We start from the raw sequence: 21,675 nt of genomic DNA, 5'->3' as shown, positions 1-21,675 counted from the left end.
ACTGGATGAAGTAGACTTCAGGGAGGACCTGACTCGCCATGTTGTTGACAGGCAGAGCCAAATAGGGGAAATGGAGAAGTCCTTTTGTGTAGTTTGATGGATTTTGCATTCAGCGGTGTGTCTTTTTACAATTAAAAAACCAGATTGTTTTGTATACCAAATCAATTTAGGCTTATATGATAATATTTTTGGTTATTTGCAGAGAATGCAAAAAAGATCCCAACGATTCCATTGTTCCACGGTTAAAAGAGATGGGTGATGTTTTTTGCAGTCATTATGTGCAGGTTAGTTTACACACTATTTAAATCAATGATGGTTAGTCGGCTTTCAATCTATAATGGTATTTATTATAAATTGAAATTAACTGCCATCATTCTAATTTTTGTTTTTAGCCCACCATCATCAGATGGTGGGCTATTCAAATCGCCCTGCGTCCGTGGTCCGTGGTCCGTGGTCCGTCCGTCCGTCCCTCCGTCCGTAAACAATTCTTGTTATCGCTAATCCTCAGAAAGTACTGAAGGGATCTTTCTCAAATTTCATATGTAGGTTCCCCTTGGTGCCTAGTTATGCATATTGCATTTTGAGACCAATCGGAAAACAACATGGCCGACAGGCAGCCATCTTGGATTTTGACAATTGAAGTTTGTTATCGCTATTTCTCAGAAAGCACCGAAGGGATCTTTCTCAAATTTCATATGTAGGTTCCACTTGGTGCCTAGTTATGCATATTGCATTTTGAGTCCAATCGGAAAACAACATGGCCGACAGGCAGCCATCTTGGATTTTGACAATTGAAGTTTGTTATCTCTATTTCTCAGAAAGTACTGAAGGGATCTTTCTCAAATTTCATATGTGGGTTCCCCTTGGTGCCTAGTTATGCATATTGCATTTTGAGACCAATCGGAAAACAACATGGCCGACATGCAGCCATCTTGGATTTTGACAATTGAAGTTTGTTATTGCTATTTCTCAGAAAGTACTGAAGGGATCTTTCTCAAATTTCATATGTAGGTTCCCCTTGGTGCCTAGTTATGCATATTGCATTTTGAGACCAATCGGAAAACAACATGGCCGACATGCAGCCATCTTGGATTTTGACAATTGAAGTTTGTTATCGCTATTTCTCAGAAAGCACTGAAGGGATCTTTCTCAAATTTCATATGTAGGTTCCTTTTGGTGCCTTGTTATGCATATTGCATTTTGAGACCAATCGGAAAACAACATGGCCGACAGGCAGCCATCTTGGATTTTGACAATTGAAGTTTGTTATCGCTATTTCTCAGAAAGTGATGAAGGGATCTTTCTCAAATTTCATACATACGTTCCCCTCAGTGCCTTGTTATGCATATTGCATTTTGAGACCAATCAGAAAACAACATGGCTGACAGGTAGCAATCTTGGATATTGACAATTGAAGTTTGTTATCGCTATTTCTCAGAAAGTACTGAAGGGATCTTTCTCAAATTTCATATGTAGGTTCCCTTTGGTGCCTAGTTATGCATATTGCATTTTGAAACTAATCAGAAAACAACATGGCCGACAGGCAGCCATCTTGGATTTTGACAATTGAAGTTTGTTATCGCTATTTCTCAGAAAGCACTCAAGGGATCTTTCTCAAATTTCATATGTATGTTCCCCTCAGTGCCTAGTTTTGCATAATCCAAAAACAACATGGTCGACAGACAGCCATTATCGCTTAATCTTAAATTTTATATATAGCTTCCCCTTGTTTGAAAAGTACTAGCTATAGAGGGCTGTTTCTGAATTTACACAGATTAGTAAGACTTAGAAGAAGGGAAAAGTAGAGAAAAGATCAATCTGACATGGAACCTATGAAGATCATTCAATGGTGGGCGCCAAGATCCCTCTGGGATCTCTTGTTAATTGAACTCATTTCAACTCTTCAACTCAAACCATGTTTAATTAAATTTTTAATCAAATACTGAACTGAAAATTACTTTGGCTCGGTCATTTGAACACCGACACCAATTCCTTATTACTATTTGTTGTTTCTACTTTTCTACACCAGCCCACAGAGGATCACCCTGGTGCCCACATCGACTTTGCCAAGCGTCGTCTCCAGCTGGGCGAGAGCCTATACTTCAAAACCTTGGAAAGCATTATACTGTCCGAGAGGAAGCGCAGGCAAGGCAGTAAAGAAGGAATGGCAGCAATTTCCGTAAGTGTAGCTTACACAGAGGTCAAAAGGTTAAGAGGCTATCGAATGCCAAAAGGAACAGGTTGGGTGGGGGAGGATTTCAATTTGAAGTCCATTTTATCAAGGTGGGAGCGAAGGAGTATATACTTCATAAGCAATTTCTAGGTAAATCTTAATTTGTCATTACTATGTAAAGTTGAATATCAATGTTTGATAAAACCACCAAAGTTGAATATCAATGTTTGATAAAACCACCAAAGTTGAATATCAATGTTTGATAAAACCACCCAAGTTGAATATCAATGTTTGATAAGGCCATCACTGATAACAGGCTGGTTTGTTACAGGCATTGCTGGAACAGGATATGTTTCACAGATCACTGATTGCTTGCTGCTTGGAAATCGTAATATTCTCATACAACTCTCAGAGGTGGGTGTAGCATTGTATTTATAGTGACATTGACTTTAACATTAAATGTTTGTGGTGGTACAGGATGTTTCCATAGAGAATAAAGATATTGTAATATTAAATGTTTGATGCAGGATGTTTTTGTAGATAGTAGATAAATTTGTTGTAATATTGAATGTTTGACACACAATGTTTCTGTAGATAGTTGAAATTAATAGAATCTAACATGTGTCTGTTCTGTGGGCAGGGATATCTCAACCCGAGTGTAAGAGTTTGGCCAGTGAGCACAGGGCTTGCCGAGTGCTTACCACCCAAACTCTTACACGAGGGTTGAGATATCTTTGTTCGTGAAACAAACCCATGTTTTATCATTTTTCTCACATACTTGCAAGCAAATGAAGTTTTCATGAACATTTTCATCGCACCATCTTCAATGCTCCTTGGAATGAGCGTCAAAATTGATGAAGTCATCATTTACGACATGGTTACGCAGCGTAAAATGATGACGATACGTTGCTGTGAGCAGCGTCATACAGCGCATGCTAGCTGTCTTTACCCACCCTGTGTGAGATCGATTTATCTTTTCCCTAGCAACCACACGGTAACCCTGTGAAGTATGTGAGAAATAGTAATATTAAATGTTTGATACAGGATGTTTCTGTAGATAGTGGATACATTTGTTGTAATATTGAATGTTTGATACAGGATGTTTCTGTAGATAGTGGATACATTTGTTGTAATATTAAATGTTTGATACAGGATGTTTCTGTAGATAGTGGATACATTTGTTGTAATATTAAATGTTTGATACAGGATGTTTCTGTAGATGATAGTGGATACATTTGTTGTAATGTTGAATGTTTGACACAGGATGTTTCCATGGATAGTGGAAATATTTGAGCTGAATGCCTACCACTTCTACAAGGTTGTAGAGATCATCATCAGGGCAGAGGAAGGTCTTTCCCGGGACATGGTCAAACATCTCAATCATGTGAGTCCACCACTATTCCCCCTTAGGGACTTGACGACTGTTTTTCCTCCCAAAATGTTAAAAATACGTAGAGCCCGAATACAAGTTTACAATCACAAATATATTAGTTACAGATATCGAATGACTACAGGTAAGTCAGGGTAAAGATAGAACAGAGATGAAAATGTTCAGCCGGTTGGCTGATTTCAGCCTTTTTGAGAATATCAGTGTAATGTAAACTTGTAATTTTTCCCATTGAAAAGATTGAATAATCTAATTTTCAGCCTTTTTGCCCTTAGTCCATTTTCATCTCTGATTGAAGGTCAAGGTTAATGGTGATAAATGTTACAGATACTATTGGGAGGCCATTGATGCTATAAGCTTTGTGATGTAGTTCAGAGTCCCATGGTTGGAATTGGTGTCTTCATGATATTTATATTAGTGTAACAAAATTTTGATGCTATATTTTAATACCGGGTGTTACTTTTTGTAAACACCTGTATGTTTTACATTGAATGAAACAGTTTTCTCACAAAGAAATTAAGTGTATGTGAATCAAGTAATTTAAGACATAATATATTTTAATGCAGATTGAAGAAAGTATTTTGGAGTGTCATGCCTGGAGGAATGAATCACCTCTCTGGGACACCATTAAAGACCAAAATAACACGGTCCCAGCTTGTGAAGAGGTAAGCATTATTTCCACAAATCATCAAAGTTGTTATTTCCCTGCTGGAAAAAGATATAAATGTTTGTATACAGTAATGGCTAAACAATAATTGTAAACACACATCTTTAATTGATAGGAGTTGCCAGGGTTGGGAAGCCGTAGGTTCATCTCCTTGAACAATAGTGTTGATCACATCACAGCTTTAACAATTATGTGAATTAAAATATGCAGGTAACTTGATGAATAACATGATATCTTTCTGATGGTGAAGGTGATTTTACCAAGTCAGCTGGAATCTGTACAAGCAAATTCTCCAATGGTGCACCCTGCTGTGAAAAGACTGGTGGATGAAGGGCGTAGTGGACAGCAGCAACAGCAGCAGCAACCATCAACGACTCTGAAAGGTACAGTATATGACTAAATTCCACTAGTTTTAGATGGGGGCTTATTGAATTGGAACATATCAATGCAGAGTTAATTGCCAATTTTGGGACTTGGTTTTGATATGGAATAGTTTAAATGAAGAATGGGCCCCTTTGTAGGCCCAATATAGCCCAGATGGTTCAAATATCTACAATATGATTCTAATAACAATGAAAGGTACAGCTCAAGAGAGGCATAGCATTATCCGCATATTTTCAGTGGTGCTACAGGGATTGCTACCTTTTCATTAGGAATAATACATAGAAGATAGAAACACAGTTTCACAGTAGTTTTACCAGTAAGTATTAATATAGATTGTCATTTGTTGTACTTAGATTCACTGCCCTCCCCTCCTGGAGCCACTACTATGGCGAGTGATCGGTTTATTAGCTCTCCCTCCCCTGGAAGTGCCAAGAGGCGTCTTTTTATTACGAAGCATTCTGTGACCAGCCACCTGGAGAAGGAAGGGTCGGAGACTAACACTTCAACAACTACAACGACTTCAACCTCCTCCCCTGTACCTACACAGATCATAGCATTCCAACAGGCACAGACTGAGGATGGTCGACAGGTAAGATTTCACATTATGTACCAGTCAGTTACATGCTGTATATCCCAATATAGCAGCAAGTTGTCATTGTAAAACTGTATCTTCCTTGTTTAACAGTTATGATTCTATAAACTCACCTGGCCTAAAGTGTGAATTAAGGGTCATTTGAACTTGTGTGTTGGCCTATTTAATTGTTCTTTAAAACTGCTAAATGTATAAAACAGCAAAAGGGAATTTGACTGAATTTGAGCATCCTTGTTCCAAGGAGTGGTGGCTGTGCTTATGTACAGAAGGCATTCCATCATATTAAAATTGAAATATCAGTGAACAAATATATAGGCAATTTGCCTTGCTTTCATGTTTGTAGTTTAAATAGAAATTCCTGGAGAATTCAGGTTAATAAAATAAATAAAGAAGACTATGTGGATCTTTTGTTTTACAGGTGCTGATACCTGTACATACCATTTTACCCCAGAAAAGCTCTAACGCGGGAACCTCGACTACAGGCTCCACCACACCAGCCAAGAACACCACATCCACACAGACACCGACCAACAAACCAAAGAAAACAGGCTCTCTGGCACTCTTCTTTAGGAAGGTTGGTACTCTTGGAACAATTTATTGGAAACTCGCGTATTAAAAGCCTTCAATTACAATTACTTAAATTCTTTATATGTACTGTTGAAATTTAATATTATTTTGATAATTGGAAAAATGCCAATCCTTCAGATGTACCACCTGGCTAGTGTGAGACTGAGAGATTTATGTGACCGACTGCAAGTGGACGATGACGACCTCCGACAGAAGATGTGGACCTGTTTTGAGCACACGCTTGTCCATCATACTGAACTGATGATGGACCGTCACATAGATCAGATGATCATGTGTTCAATATATGTGATGGCCAAGGTGAGATGACATTTCTTATCTCCCAATTGCAGACAAAATTATTTGCATGATTATGTCGGTTAAAATCAAGGTAATCGTGTAAATACATTTATCCTGGTTCTGTACCTCCTGTCAAAGTTCATATCTGATTACATTTGAGATTTTAAAAAAATCATACAAAATATTTCAACCTCTTAACTGATATAGATTCTCAATATATTACAACTTCGGGTTGTACATCTGATCAGATTTTTGCAGTGATCAAACACTGAAGTCGAAAGGGGAAAAAATTATACTACTGGTCAATTAACATATAGCCATCATCAGCAATTTAAACAAGAGGAGTGGAGTATATACATCTCTGCCATGAAAGCTTATAAAATAGGAAAAGTTTCAGACAAGAAAACTGCCTCAATGGAGTCTTTTGTCTTAAATAATGTGATCAGATATGGTATTTCACGCTTAATGCTATAGATATTGTGATATAGTCACAAGCATTATAAAATGATGAAACAGCAAATCTTTAGGAATCTTGGTACTCGTGTAATGATATTGGTTATCCTAGATAGTTGTGAAATGGAGATTTCATTTTGTACTTGAAAAATTTTGTGAAAAAATTGTTCACCATATATAAATCACGCATATTTACTGTTGATAACTTATGCAGAGAAATATTTAAATTTCTGTTAACTTTTCTTTTCCAGGTGACCGATCACCCTCAGTCTTTCCAAAATATCATGAAGTGTTACAGACTTCAACCACAGGCACAAAGTCATGTAAGTACCAAAAATAATGATGTCCCTACTTGGCAAAGAAAGGGTATAAAGCGATCACTAAATGTTGGTCTGTCAGTCCAATAGCACAAACATTATGTACAAAATATCTTGTGGTATGTTTTAATAGATCCTAGTAAAATTATTTCATGTTTATGTGGGAAAAAAATGTCTCTGGTTATATGTGTATATCAAGTACACAATTTATTTATCATAACAGCAACATTTTATTATTTCTTGGGTATCAGAATTATCTAAGACCATTTTCTAATATCATTTGGAGCAAATAATATTATAGCATCTTCTGTATTTAAAGGTATATCTTAAAATATGTGTAGAATTTATCATATTATGAATAAAAAGGAAAAAATAACCTGTAATTTAACTTAACACACCTGGATATAGTCACTTAGGTAGAAGTTTTGATGAAACATACTGCAACTGAATACCCGAGATTCTGATGTTCATTTTAGTATAAAATACTTGAAAATAGAACACTAATTGATGAAACAATGAAATTCAAAAGAGGTAGACGTATTTTAACTAATTAATTGAAAGTTACCTTGTGTTGAAGGACAGTTGCAATTGAAAATTATGTACTGCTGAGAGAATTAACGGCATCCTGTTTATATACAGGTATATCGAAGTGTGCTGATCAGTGGAAGGCGGCGACGGACGTCGGGCAGCAGTGACAGCAGTAAAAATGGAACCAGTGGCTCGTCTTCACCAGTTCCAGAAATTAAGGAGGAAATGGCGACAAAAAGTAAATTTTTATTAGATATCCACAATATTTCTAGGTTAGAGGTAGTATTTAAATCTTATACCCTGCGGGCTGCAGGATTTCAAAATTAGGAGTGCTGTCCCTGAATACTAAAATAGTTTGTACTGAGGTATTGAGAGACTATTTTTAACGTCGGGAACCTTTGGTTTTACTGACATTTTAGGAGTTTTGAAATTTTCTTCTTGGGGGGGGGGGGGGGGGGGGGGTCTATACTATGTCAAGCAGGAAATGAAACTATTGAATATTGAAGTGTCTCCAGCCTTTCACTACATGTATATTTAAAACATTCCAAGTTAGCTATAGTCCCCATTTCAACTGCAGTTATTGGCACTAAATATAATGTATTTATACTGTCCTTGATTATCCTTCTCTTTTAACTGCTTAAATTCGCAGAATAATCTACAAAATAGTAGTATTGATTCTTATTTAGGTTATCTGCCACAATTACCAGTTTTCAATAACTTGTTTCTTGTATAAATCAAACATTGCTCGATTCTACATGCCATTCCTCTTGGTGGGGTAGAAATTTTTCCTTTAATTTCTTCTATATTTGATGCAGAAAAAGGAGAAATACGTTCCTCGAGTACTTTACCTGTACCCCACCCAAGTAGTCACCCTCCCACACCCACACGCCTACTTACTACAGGGCCAGGCTTTGATTTAGGGGAGGAGCGAGGAGATCTCATCATGTTCTATAACATGGTAAGTTTTGTTGGAGATTTTTGTTTTTTGTTTGTTTAAAGAATAATCCATCAATTTCAAGTAGCTCACTAGAATTAATTCAGAAATATATCAAATGTTTCATTAAAAATATTTTGGAACACTTTAATACAAATCCTTGCAAATTACACTTTGAAGCTAAATTAAAAAAAAAAGGGGGGGGGGGGGGATACTAATTTAACAAAGTGATTTAGTTAAGATGGTGATTTGGCAGTTTGTAATTGTGGTGTGTCAGGAACTGGGACTATTATGTTGTCTAAACAAATTGTGTGAAACATGTTTCATTGTATTTCAGGTTTATGTAGGAAGCATGAAGAAATTTGCTATGAAGTTTTCTTCACAAAGTCAATCTGAGGTTTGTAGTGATTTCTTATTTGATAGGTAGTCTCGTAAAGATTTCTTTTGATTTGTCAAGTATCATAGATATTTGATCAAATTTCACGCAATGATAAAGGACCATAATATCTAATAAATTAGATTATATAAATGTTATAAGGTAGATTGTATAAATGTTATAAGGTAGATTGTATAAATGTTATAAGGTAGATTGTATAAATGTTATCAAGTAGGTCATATCAATGTATAAGGTAGATCGTATAAATGTATAAGGTAGATCGTATAAATGTTATAAGTTAGATTGTATATAAATGTTATAAGGTAGGTTGTATATAAATGTTATAAGGTAGGTTGTATATAAATGTTATAAGGTAGATCGTATAAATGTTATAAGTTAGATTGTATATAAATGTTATAAGGTAGATTGTATATAAATGTTATAAGGTAGATTGTATAAATGTTATCAAGTAGGTCATATAAATGTTATAAGGTAGATCGTATAAATGTTATAAGTTAGATTGTATATATAAGTTAGATTATAAGTTAGATTGTATATAAATGTTATAAGTTAGATTGTATATAAATGTTATAAGGTAGATTGTATATAAATGTTATAAGGTAGATTGTATAAATGTTATAAGGTAGATTGTATAAATGTTATAAGGTAGATTGTATAAATGTTATAAGGTAGATTGTATATAAATGTTATAAGGTAGATCGTATATAAATGTTATAAGTTAGATTGTATATAAATGTTATAAGGTAGATCGTATAAATGTATAAGGTAGATCGTATAAATGTTATAAGTTAGATTGTATATAAATGTTATAAGGTAGATTGTATAAATGTTATAAGGTAGATCGTATAAATGTTATAAGTTAGATTGTATATAAATGTTATAAGGTAGATTGTATATAAATGTTATAAGTTAGATTGTATATAAATGTTATAAGGTAGATTGTATATAAATGTTATAAGTTAGATTGTATATAAATGTTATAAGGTAGATTGTATCAATGTTATAAGTTAGATTGTTTATAAATGTTATAAGGTAGATTGTATCAATGTTATAAGGTAGATTGTATATAAATGTTATAAGGTAGATTGTATCAATGTTATAAGGTAGATTGTATAAATGTTATAAGTTAGATTGTATATAAATGTTATAAGGTAGGTTGTATATAAATGTTATAAGGTAGGTTGTATATAAATGTTATAAGTTAGATTGTATATAAATGTTATAAGGTAGGTTGTATATAAATGTTATAAGGTAGGTTGTATATAAATGTTATAAGGTAGATCGTATAAATGTTATAAGTTAGATTGTATATAAATGTTATAAGGTAGATTGTATATAAATGTTATAAGGTAGATTGTATAAATGTTATAAGGTAGATTGTATATAAATGTTATAAGGTAGGTCATATCAATGTATAAGGTAGATCGTATAAATGTTATGAAGTAGATCGTATAAATGTTATAAAGTAGGTCATATCAATGTTATAAAAGTAGATCATATCAATGTTATAAAGTAGATCGTATCAATGTTATAAGGTAGATATTTTAGTATGAGTAATGGTTTGTGTGACAGGACTGCCCACCGCTGTCGCCACTACCAATGTCCAAAGTCCATCCTTCGTCACCTCGCCGTGTGTCTGGTAACCACTGTGTATATATATCGCCCCACAAGCTCACAAACAACCTTCCCAGTGAGAGGATGTTGTACTGCTTTCAGAAGAGTCCAGCAAAGGTTTGTTTAATTCATCATCTGAGCCAGATTTCTTCACTTTTGTACTGGTGAAGCATATTGGTGTACACAGCTTGTTATTAGCTATCCAGTCTGTAGGACCTATTACCTTCATTCATTAACTTTTTAGGTCACCTGAGACAAAGTCTCAAGTGACCTATTCTAATCCCCTTTTGTCCGTCGTCGTGCGTCGTCCGTCGTCCGTCCGTAAACAATTTACATTTTCGACTTCTTCTCCAAAACCCCTAAACCAAACTCAATGAAATTTGGCAGGAAGCTTGTATGGCTAAAGGTCAACCAAAATTGTAAATTATATGGTCCCCAACCCCCAGGGGCCTGGGGGCGGGGCTAAAAAGGGTCAAATTGACTAAAACTTCAAAAATCTTCTTCTCTACTCCCAGATATGTTTGAATCAAACACTCTTCATAGATGGAAGGGTCTTAAGGTGCTTTACCAAAATTGTAAATTTCATGACCCAGGGTTCTCACGTTTGCCCCTGGGGAGGGGGTAAACTTTACTATAGTTTATATAGGGAAATCACATTTTTGACTTTTATTTGTTTTATTTCTTTTGGAATTCATTCTAATTTGGTTAACATTATCAGCAGGGGATGACAGTTTGATGGCATGCACATGTTGGCCCTGACTGACCCCCAGGGGCTGATGGGCGGGGCTAAAAAGGGCCAAATTGACTGAAATTTCAAAAATCTTCTTCTCTACTCTCGGATAATATGGAATCAAATACACTTCATAGATGGCAGGGTTTAAAGGTGCTTTACCAAAATTGTGAATTTCATGACCCCGGGGTCTCAAGTTTGCCCCTGGGGAGGGGGTAAACTACTATAGTTTATATAGGGAAATTACATTTTTGACTTTTATTTGTTTTATTTCTATTGGAATTCATTCTAATTTGATTAACATTATCAGCTTGGGATGGCAGTTTGAGGGTATGCACATGTTGGCCCTGATTGACCCGGAGGGGCTGATGGGCGGGGCTAAAAATGGTCAAATTGGCTGAAATTTCAAAAATCTTTTTCTCAAGACCGAGATAAGGTAGAATCAAATACTCTTCATAGTTGGAAGGGTCTTAAGGTGCTCTACTAAAATTTATTAATGTAATGACCCTGGGGTCATAAGTTTGCCCCTGGGGAGGGGTTAAATTTTACTATAGTTTATATAGGGAAATTACATTTTTGACTGATTTGTTTGATTTCTATTGGAATTCATTCTAACTTGGTTAACATTTTCAGCATGGGATGAAAGTTTGATAATATGCATATGTTGGCCCTGACTGACCCCTGAGGGCTGATGGGCGGGGCCAAAAAGGGTAAATTAAATTAACTGAAATATTTCAAATCTCAGGTGACCGTTAAGGCCCATGGGCCTCTTGTCTTATAAATGCTACTAGTCCCAAAAGACTTTGGGCAATTGTGGGTAAAGGGTTGTATGTACAGAAGACGTAGACCCCCCCCCCCCCCCCCCCCCCCCCGGGGACAAGGCCAGCTAATAGGTGAAATAGAGTACGAGCAAGGTACCAACTGGAGTTAATTTGATTTGGGACATCCTTCAGCAACTACATCCCTAAAAAGTTGGTCTGCCTCCTTTGGAGCAAAAGGGAAGGCCGGAATACAGAAAATATTTGAAAATTTCTAAATTTTACTCAGAGCATTTTTTGATGAAAGGAAGTTAAATAGAAGGTTTCTTCCAGAAGATAAGGAGTGTTAAATTGTGACCATGTTTGCTATGAATCAACAACAAGACCAGGGAAAGAAATGCAACATAATCGATGGTATTTTGTCATGTGATGCTGAAATATGAAGTCGAAGGATGTAGGCTCAGTTGGTTTCTTGATATACTTTACTACACATAACATAGAAATTTATGGGTTTCATCTCAAAAATTTGTTTCACCATTGTCTGGCAACATCAATCTATCTTTCTTTTTGTAATTCGAGGCATTTAATGACAAAGTTTGAAATAAAAACTCTTATGTTTTCCTTACAGGACTTGCGTGCAATAAACAGAATGATCAAGATGAAAGAGAATACATCTTTCCTTGGTAAAAGGATACTTAATGTTGATAAAGACAATGAAGGACCTAGTCCAGCCAAACAAATATATCAGGGTATTTCACTAATGCGACGTCTACAGAACCTCAACAGTGACCGACAGGAGAATGCTCAGTGACATACCATGCTAGTGGGAGAAATGTCTAGAGCCCGGGAGGGAGAAAGTAGTGCTGTGATGATGGAAGTTTTGCAAGACATTAAACACAATGATGTTGCTTTCTCTTCTGTGTATATTTCTATTCTGTCAATAGTTTTAATTTGTTGAAAGATTCCCAAATTGTCTTCCCAACACAATTCAGGATGATTTGTATCTAGAAATGACCAAACAAGTGTTAAATGTCATTTTCTCTCCCAGAGCTCACTGATTTTATGAAACAATAGGGCAGTTTTGAATGTTTACTAGGAAGTATTCAATGGGAGATATCTATGTATTTGGTAAATCATTATATTTGTCAAGCATTTACACAAATGGTACTGTGATTGTACAGCCGACAAAAGTGAATTAAGACTATTTACCAGTATCTGTTGTCTGTGTTGTTGGGTGTTACTGAAGAATACTTTGTTTATAAAGGGCTGGGGTTTGGGTTCAATGATGATGAAAAGATTTTTTCATTGATGAAGGAAATTTAACTCTTTCTCTTTTTCTGATGAAATTAAAAACTGGGAAGCCTGTAAGACTAAATGTTTTATTTTTAAAGGTGCGGGAGGGGTTTGCAATCCCTTTTTGCATCAATTCATCACAATGAAAAGATTTGCATATCATGAAATTTTCGTTTTTGATGAAATTCAAATAATCTTGGGTCAAATTTATGCAGCTGTAATTTTCAACTTTAAAATTAATAGCCAACTTTGAAATGGTCGAAGTTTTGTGCTCTTTTGCATGATCATGATTGTTGTTTTTTTTTTTAAATTGTATTATTTTCACGTGATTTGATCTCTTATTGACCATCATTTTCTGGTCATGACTGTATAATTTGTAGATGTATATATGTATAGGCTTTGTACATAAAATATCCAACCTGTACATTTTGAAGACTGAATATATATATATACAAACAATCCTTTAAACTTGTGTGGTGCAAGATGCACAATGACTGTGATACAAAGTAAAATTTTAATAGGAGTTTTGATAATTATATATTGTATAATTTAATTTTTAAGAACTTGATAAGTGTACAACATACTGAAGACTTGTTTGTAGATTTATATACATTTACTGAACCACTGGATGGCAAGACAGAGGATTGGAGAGTGACTGAACTCAAAATTGTAAATAGTCTATATGGCACCACCCTTCATCAGACAATGGTGTGTGTTGGTGGTTCAAAGTGATTTTATTTTGAACAGATTTTCATTTAAAAACTGTTCTCAGAAATATTCAAGTGGCAACTTAAAATGTCCAAAATACTTACGGTACATATGGAATATGAAAGTAAAACTATTGAATTTCTGGGGGGAAATTGAAATATATTGTTTGAAGACTGAAAATATGTTTAAAAGTGAGGTTTTGCGACTACCTGGTGGCTCATGTGATGATTTACTGTTACAAGGATGTTTGGTACTGATGACTGAAAGTAGAAATCATTTTAACTGTTCATTGTGCAGCTGATAAGAATATGCAAACAAATAGTTTATAAAAACAGGAAATAATTTGATGAAATGAAACTGGCGATTACAGTTCTAATTGTAGATGTCATATCTGAAGCTATGGATTGGCCGTTGATATATTGATGAATTTAAACTTCTTTATTGATTTGCTTTTTTGTACTAGTGTACACTATTTAAAACAATAAGTTTTATATCTAGGCAGCAAGACTTGTTTAGGTTACATGGAGCGAACTTGTCACCCGATAAAAGTTTCATGCAAAGGAGTAAACTCTTGCAGTTTTACAAAATAGCTCTACAAGAGTATTAACAAGTGTAGGTTCCATTATGCAGTATAAGTTTGGTGCAAGGGAGCAAACTCTTTCAGTTTTACACAAAAGCTCTACGAGAGTAACAAGTATAAGTTCCATGGATCAAACTTGTTAACGCAGTTTAAGTTTCAAGCAAGGAGTTTCGAGCAAGGGAGCAAACTCTTGCAGTTTTACAGAATATCTCTTCAAGGGTAACAATATTTTAAAGGACCAGTTTGTTTTATTTAATGATTTTAATATGCATGTATAGTGCTTTTACATTTATTTAATGGGAAAAGGAGAATTTTCCAACTTAGATACTTCTTAATGATCAGGAAGATTGTAATTATAGGGCTTTGTGGACAGGAACTTGGATAATTAGATAGCAAATCATCACCAGTCACAAGAAAAGTGAGAAAATAAAGCAACACCATATCCATTCCTTGTTATCATGGTTGTTATTTCACTCTGAAATACAGTTTTCCCAAAATAACTCAATTGTCAAATGACAATTGGCCGTAAACAATACAATACAGTTTCCATAAATTCACTAGTAGTCTGAATGGCATAATCAACCTTTGCTTGATTAGAAATTTTGAATGAAATGATGTAAGAATTTATTAAGGTTTGCAGACATCTCCATTTGATAACAAATATTGAAGGATCATTCACTTAGAATAAATTTAAAAAGATAAATTTAGAGGAATTACTTGATAATTTTTTCCACACAATTTCTGGAATTAAAACTCACTGTAATCCAGAATACTGCTGTATACAAGAACATTGGCAAGGGTAAATTAAATGGTTTAATTTAATGATTTTACAAGCATGGTATTAGGTAGTATGCAGAAGGCTCACACATATGTTAAGTTGAAATCTTATTTCTATTTCTCAATACTGACCCTGTAGTGAGTATTTTCAAGCATATTTGTTTTTATTGTTGCCAAATGATCCATTTAACTTTGATTGTACATAGTGTGTGTGGGTAAATTGATATACAGAATATTGTATGAAAGGCTCCACTATAAATAAAAGAATACAATGTGAAACAAAATCATGATATTGTAGTCAAAAATAAATCTTTTCAACACCTGTTTCTAGTTTTGGTTGTTATTCGAGGGTGGGATTTCTGGAAGTCACCATGTGGTGATAAATGCCGTAATGAAGTTATGAAGATGTCAAATGGAATGTATAATCCAGTACAATATTTATTGCATGTATCCCACACAATTTATGCTGCATGAATTATTGACAGAATTTGCATAACTTGTTTGATAATGTAATGCTTAAGTATGTGCATACTAGAATTGTTCAAAACTGGGATATTTGCTTTCCCATAGAAATCTGCTGTGTAAGTTCGTCTAATTCTATTGATAAAACAAAATTTAGTATTTAATGTTACTGCATCAATATCACCAATGGAGGTCGGTTAGTGTTCGACAGGAAAATTATGTGTGGCAAGCAAAGACACTAGCTATATAAAACTTTTAGTACATTCAAGGTCACAGGAGTGAAATAGGCTTAAATAATTAAACAACTTCTCAAAACCAAGATACCTGATATTAAGCATGCTGGTTTGATAAGGGCTACAAAGTTTGTTCAAATGAATGACCTTGACCTGAATTCAATGTCACGGGGTCAAATAGGCTAAAATCTTTAAATTACTTTTTAGGTGCTATGCAAAGCAGTCGCCTCTAGCTATATCATGGCTGACTTCAGCGAAGACAAATTCATTCGGAATTCTTACGTGGAATCAACTGTCGCATTTCTACAATAACCTTGAGAGTTCAGAATGAACCGAATAAATTCTTGCAAAAAAAAAAAAAAAAATGTACACTTCCTCTTCCCCAACACACAATTATAGAAATTCTGTTTGGAACAAATTATTTCGGTGATATAAGCTATACATGGAACAAAGGAATACACACGCAAGAACAATCATATTGTAAGTGATTCAGTGAGCATCTGAATGTGACTAAATGGATTAATAATTTGTGATTATGGTATAGGCATATATACTATATTTCAGGTCTTATTTATCCTATTTATTCAGATATCTAGAATGCTAAATACGGTACAAATTGATCTCTATTCCTGACAAATATTCAGATATAATGTACATGTTTGAACTGAATACTGAAAAATATATAGTACATAATAATAATAGGGGCCCTATTCATAAAGATATCTTTACACGTTTATATATAAGACAACATAAATGTCTATAAGACAACATAAATGTCTATATAAGACAACATAAATGTCTAGATAAGACAACATAAATGTCTGTATAAGACAACATAAATGTCTGTATAAGACAACATAAATGGCTGTATAAGACAACATAAATGTCTATATAAGACAAAATAAATGTCTAGATAAGACAACATAAATGTCTATATAAGACAACATAAATGTCTATATAAGACAACATAAATGTCTATATAAGACAACATAAATGTCTAAGACAACATAAATGTCTATAAGAGAACATAAATGTCTATATAAGACAACATAAATGTCTGTATAAGAGAACATAAATGTCTATATAAGACAACATAAATGTCTATATAAGACAACATAAATGTCTATATAAGACAACATAAATGTCTATATAAGACAACATAAATGTATAAGACAACATAAATGTCTATATAAGACAACATAAATGTCTATAAGACAACATAAATGTCTATATAAGACAACATAAATGTCTATAAGACAACATAAATGTCTGTATAAGACAACATAAATGTCTATATAAGACAACATAAATGTCTATATAAGACAACATAAATGTCTAAGACAACATAAATGTCTATAAGAGAACATAAATGTCTATATAAGACAACATAAATGTCTGTATAAGAGAACATAAATGTCTATATAAGACAACATAAATGTCTATAAGACAACATAAATGTCTATATAAGACAACATAAATGTCTATATAAGACAACATAAATGTCTATATAAGACAACATAAATGTATAAGACAACATAAATGTCTATATAAGACAACATAAATGTCTATAAGACAACATAAATGTCTATAAGACAACATAAATGTCTATATAAGACAACATAAATGTCTATAAGACAACATAAATGTCTGTATAAGACAACATAAATGTCTATATAAGACAACATAAATGTCTATATAAGACAACATACATGTCTATAAGACAACATAAATGTCTATATAAGACAAAATAAATGTCTATATAAGACAACATAAATGTCTATAAGACAACATAAATGTCTATAAGACAACAAATGTCTATAAGACAACATAAATGTCTATAAGACAACATAAATGTCTATAAGACAACATAAATGTCTATATAAGACAACATAAATGTCTATAAGACAACATAAATGTCTGTATAAGACAACATAAATGTCTATATAAGACAACATGAATGTCTGTATAAGACAACATAAATGTCTATATAAGACAACATAAATGTCTATATAAGACAACATAAATGTCTATATAAGACAACATAAATGTCTGTATAAGACAACATAAATGTCTGTATAAGACAACATAAATGTCTATATAAGACAACATAAATGTCTATATAAGACAACATAAATGTCTGTATAAGACAACATAAATGTCTGTATAAGACAACATAAATGTCTGTATAAGACAACATAAATGTCTGTATAAGACAACAAATGTCTGTATAAGACAAAATAAATGTCTGTATAAGACAAAATAAATGTCTGTATAAGACAACATAAATGTCTATATAAGACAACATAAATGTCTGTATAAGACAACATAAATGTCTATTTGAAATAAAGATATCTTTAATGAAATAGGGTTTCTTTTCCATGTTAATTGAAATGTCTGTGTAATTTGAATACTTCTAAATTAATATGCAGTATGCATCAAACCATAAATGACTGTTAGTTACAGTGCTTCTGTATTGCTGCACTTTAATAAGAAGGTTTATTAAACAATACATTTTTAAAATCTTTTTATTGGATATTGCTATTGGTCATATGTACATGCCAGTATGTAGTGATCAGTTTACACTATGTACAGTATAAACACTGACCGTGTACACGTGGTTTAGGCCCATGTGGTTGTGTTTACAGCAGCAGCAAAGGCTGTTGTAGCCCCTCCTACTCCCTTATCGGCTTAATTGCTAACCACCCTGTTTTTTATGTAGGTCATCCCCGGCCTTTAAGTGTCATCCCCGGCCTTTAAGTATTTGTTTGAAGACATCTGTTTAAGATAAATAAATTATTTATGTATGAATTTATAGTCTCGGATTTTCCAGTTAGCAATTCGATAAGTGAAATCTGATTGTTTCTACATTGGATGCTTAAAGTGAAAGTGGAATATTTCCGATTCTCGATAACCAAGAGGCCCGTAAACCTGATATTGAGCCTGCAATTGTTTTAACGATTGCTATACAAACGCCTTTCAAACCATTTTGAAGTACATGTACTCGCAAAAGTAATACAGGATACTATCGTGGTTATCCAAATTGAATTTCATGAAAACTGACAAGTTGACGAATTCGTTTGTTTGCTGGGTCTAAATCCCACATGAACAGCCAAGTCATTTTGGGGCGGAGTTTTATTGTAGTAGTTGGTGACCTCGTTGAACAACATACGGGATGCCTGTCGCATGCTATCCAGAGCAATTATGGTAAAGCATCATATCCAAGGACACAATCACTACAGCACAGATCGGCCTGTTTCTGGGCTTCCCGAGAAACCCAAATAGACACGGACACATTTTTGAAGGATATTTAACGTGAATCCAATTGAGAATTAATGCCTTCAATATGACAATTCTGTGTGGTAAAACATATATCTACAGATAGAATGTGTAGACTTTGAGTTAGATAGTACTTGTCAGCAATGATATCCTAACATTATATAGAATTGTGTTCCATAATGAGTGTCACCAATCAAGTGAAATGCCCCTAAACCAAAGCCAAGGACAAAACATACCAGTGTCAACAGAAGGCAAAATATACAAGCGTCAACACATATAACAGCGTCAATACACAAAAACATTATACAACAGCGTCAACACACAAGGACAAAAATTACAACAGCGTCAACACACAAGGACAAAATACACCACAGCGTCAATAAACAAGAGGCCCATGGGGCCTGTATCGCTCACCTGGTTGGATAAGACCAAACGTCAAAATAATGTTCATGTTCAATTCGTTTTATCTGTAAATCTCAAACAATGCTATATATGGTTATAGTGTGGGGATCCCAACTGCTTTAAAGAAATAATGAAGTCCAGACTCTCTAAGGTCTGAAAGATCTCAAGGATTGTTTTCAGAACATGCATTCATCACTTTATGATTAGTAGAGATTTAGATGAATTACGTTTATTTCCCCTATTGAGCTCCGTCCCTTTGGCCCTTTGAGGGTCAGAGCCACCATTTATGAAAAATCTGTTCCCCTTCCCCCAAGGATGTTTCTGACTATATTGGGTTCAAATCCATTCATAATTTTAAGACAAGTAGCGATTTAAAGGCATTACCTCTATTTCCCCGACTGGGCCCCGCCCCTTTGGCCCCTTGGGGGTCAGAGTCATCATTTATGCAAAATCTGTTTCCCTCCCCCCAAGGATGTTTCTGACTAAATCGGGTTCAAATCCGTTCATAGCTTTATGACAAGTAGCGATTGAAAGGCATTACCTCTATTTCCCCTATGGGGCCCCAACACTTTGGCCCCTCAGGGGTCAAAGTCACCATTTATGCAAAATCTGTTAACCTTCCCACAAGGATGTTTTTGACCAAATCGGGTTCAAATCCATTCATAACTTTATGACTAGTAGCGATTTAAAGGCATTACTTCTATTTCCCCTATTTGGCCCCTCGGGGTCAGAGTCACCATTTACGCAAAATCTGTTCCCCTTCCCTCAAGGATGTTTCTGACCAAATTGGGTTCAAATCCATTCATAACTTAATGACTAGTAGCGATTTAGAGGAATTACCTCTATTTCCTCTATTGGGCCCGCCCATTTGGCCCCCTGGGGGTTAGAGTCACCATTTATGCAAAATTTGTTCCCCTTCCCCCAAGGATGTTTTTGACAAATTGGGTTCAAATCCATTCATAACTTTATGACAAGTAGCGATTTAAAGATATTACTTCTATTTCCCCTATTGGGCCCCAAATAAACAACAGCATCAACACACAAGGACAAAATATACCACAGTGCAACACACAAGGATAAAATATACAACAGCGTCAACACGCAAGGACAAAATATACAACAGCGTCAACACGCAAGGACAAAATATACAACAGCGTCAACACACAAGGACAAAACATACAACAGCGTCAACACACTAAGACAAAATATACAACAGCGTCAACACACAAGGACAAAATATACAACAGCGTCAACACAAAAGGAAAAAATACACAACAGCGTCAACACACAAGGACAAAATATACAACAGCGTCAACACACAAGGACACAATATACAACAGCGTCAACACGCAAGGACAAAATATACAACAGCTTCAACACACAGTCACAAAACATACCACAGCGTCAACAGAAGAACAAAATATTCAACAGCGTCAACACACAAGGACAACATATACAACAGGGTCGGTCAACACAAAGGGACAAAATATACAACAGCGTCAACACACAAGGACAAAATATACAACAGCGTCAACACACAAGGACAAAATATACAACAGCGTCAACACACAAGGACAAAATATACAACAGCGTCAACACACAAGGACAAAATATACAAAAGCGTCAACACACAAGGACAAAATATACAACAACGTCAATACACATAGATCGCGTTTTATGCAGCACGGACATACTATAGATCTATCAGAACATCAACCAGGTCATTGTGTCTCATCTTTATGTAAACATTATGTATCGATCTATGAGTAGCTGAATTATTTTTCACACCAATATAATGCAGTGTACCGCGCAAATAAAAAATGTGTGATGTCAGCATTGATTTCACCGACTTAAAAGGGACATAAAAATGCATTCCGACCAAAACAGGAAGTTTAAAACGTGGGCGCTTATCAATTAAAAGCTTTATAACGAGGCCATGTATCACCATTTCAACGCGAGGCTTTGTGTAGAGAGGACGCTATTTCTGTGTCCTCTGAAATTAGCACCAGGAAAAGTGATATTGTGATACTATCTTTCAGCAAACATAAGCCGAATTAATGAGAAATAGAGACAAAAATGTAAGTATTTTTGAGCTATTGATTTAAAAGTGAGAAAAGGAATCTGTCGTATTTCTTTAATAAAATAC

The 21,675-nt window shown here is 34.6% G+C and overlaps 1 protein-coding gene across 2 annotated transcripts in view; it reads left to right on the top strand.

The window, feature by feature from the left end:
* LOC117338222 (retinoblastoma-like protein 1) overlaps positions 1–15,480 on the top strand; it is a 57,947-nt gene extending 42,467 nt beyond the window's left edge. For both annotated transcript variants that reach the window (XM_033899486.1, XM_033899485.1), the window contains 15 exons: positions 203–284; positions 2,030–2,179; positions 2,505–2,587; positions 3,437–3,557; positions 4,127–4,225; positions 4,478–4,610; positions 4,965–5,200; positions 5,622–5,777; positions 5,909–6,088; positions 6,772–6,843; positions 7,477–7,603; positions 8,181–8,323; positions 8,637–8,696; positions 10,269–10,427; positions 12,427–15,480. In XM_033899486.1, coding sequence (XP_033755377.1) covers positions 203–284; positions 2,030–2,179; positions 2,505–2,587; positions 3,437–3,557; positions 4,127–4,225; positions 4,478–4,610; positions 4,965–5,200; positions 5,622–5,777; positions 5,909–6,088; positions 6,772–6,843; positions 7,477–7,603; positions 8,181–8,323; positions 8,637–8,696; positions 10,269–10,427; positions 12,427–12,609 — 1,984 coding nt within the window. In that variant the 3' untranslated portion in view covers positions 12,610–15,480. The remainder of the gene's footprint in view (positions 1–202; positions 285–2,029; positions 2,180–2,504; positions 2,588–3,436; positions 3,558–4,126; positions 4,226–4,477; positions 4,611–4,964; positions 5,201–5,621; positions 5,778–5,908; positions 6,089–6,771; positions 6,844–7,476; positions 7,604–8,180; positions 8,324–8,636; positions 8,697–10,268; positions 10,428–12,426) is intronic.
* The last annotated feature ends 6,195 nt before the right edge of the window (positions 15,481–21,675 follow it).

This window comes from Pecten maximus, chromosome 11, assembly GCF_902652985.1.
Source record: "Pecten maximus chromosome 11, xPecMax1.1, whole genome shotgun sequence".
In the NCBI taxonomy this organism is placed as follows: domain Eukaryota; kingdom Metazoa; phylum Mollusca; class Bivalvia; order Pectinida; family Pectinidae; genus Pecten; species Pecten maximus.
Note: the sequence above shows the minus strand (reverse complement) of the source record. Positions and strands in the feature narration are given on the sequence as shown.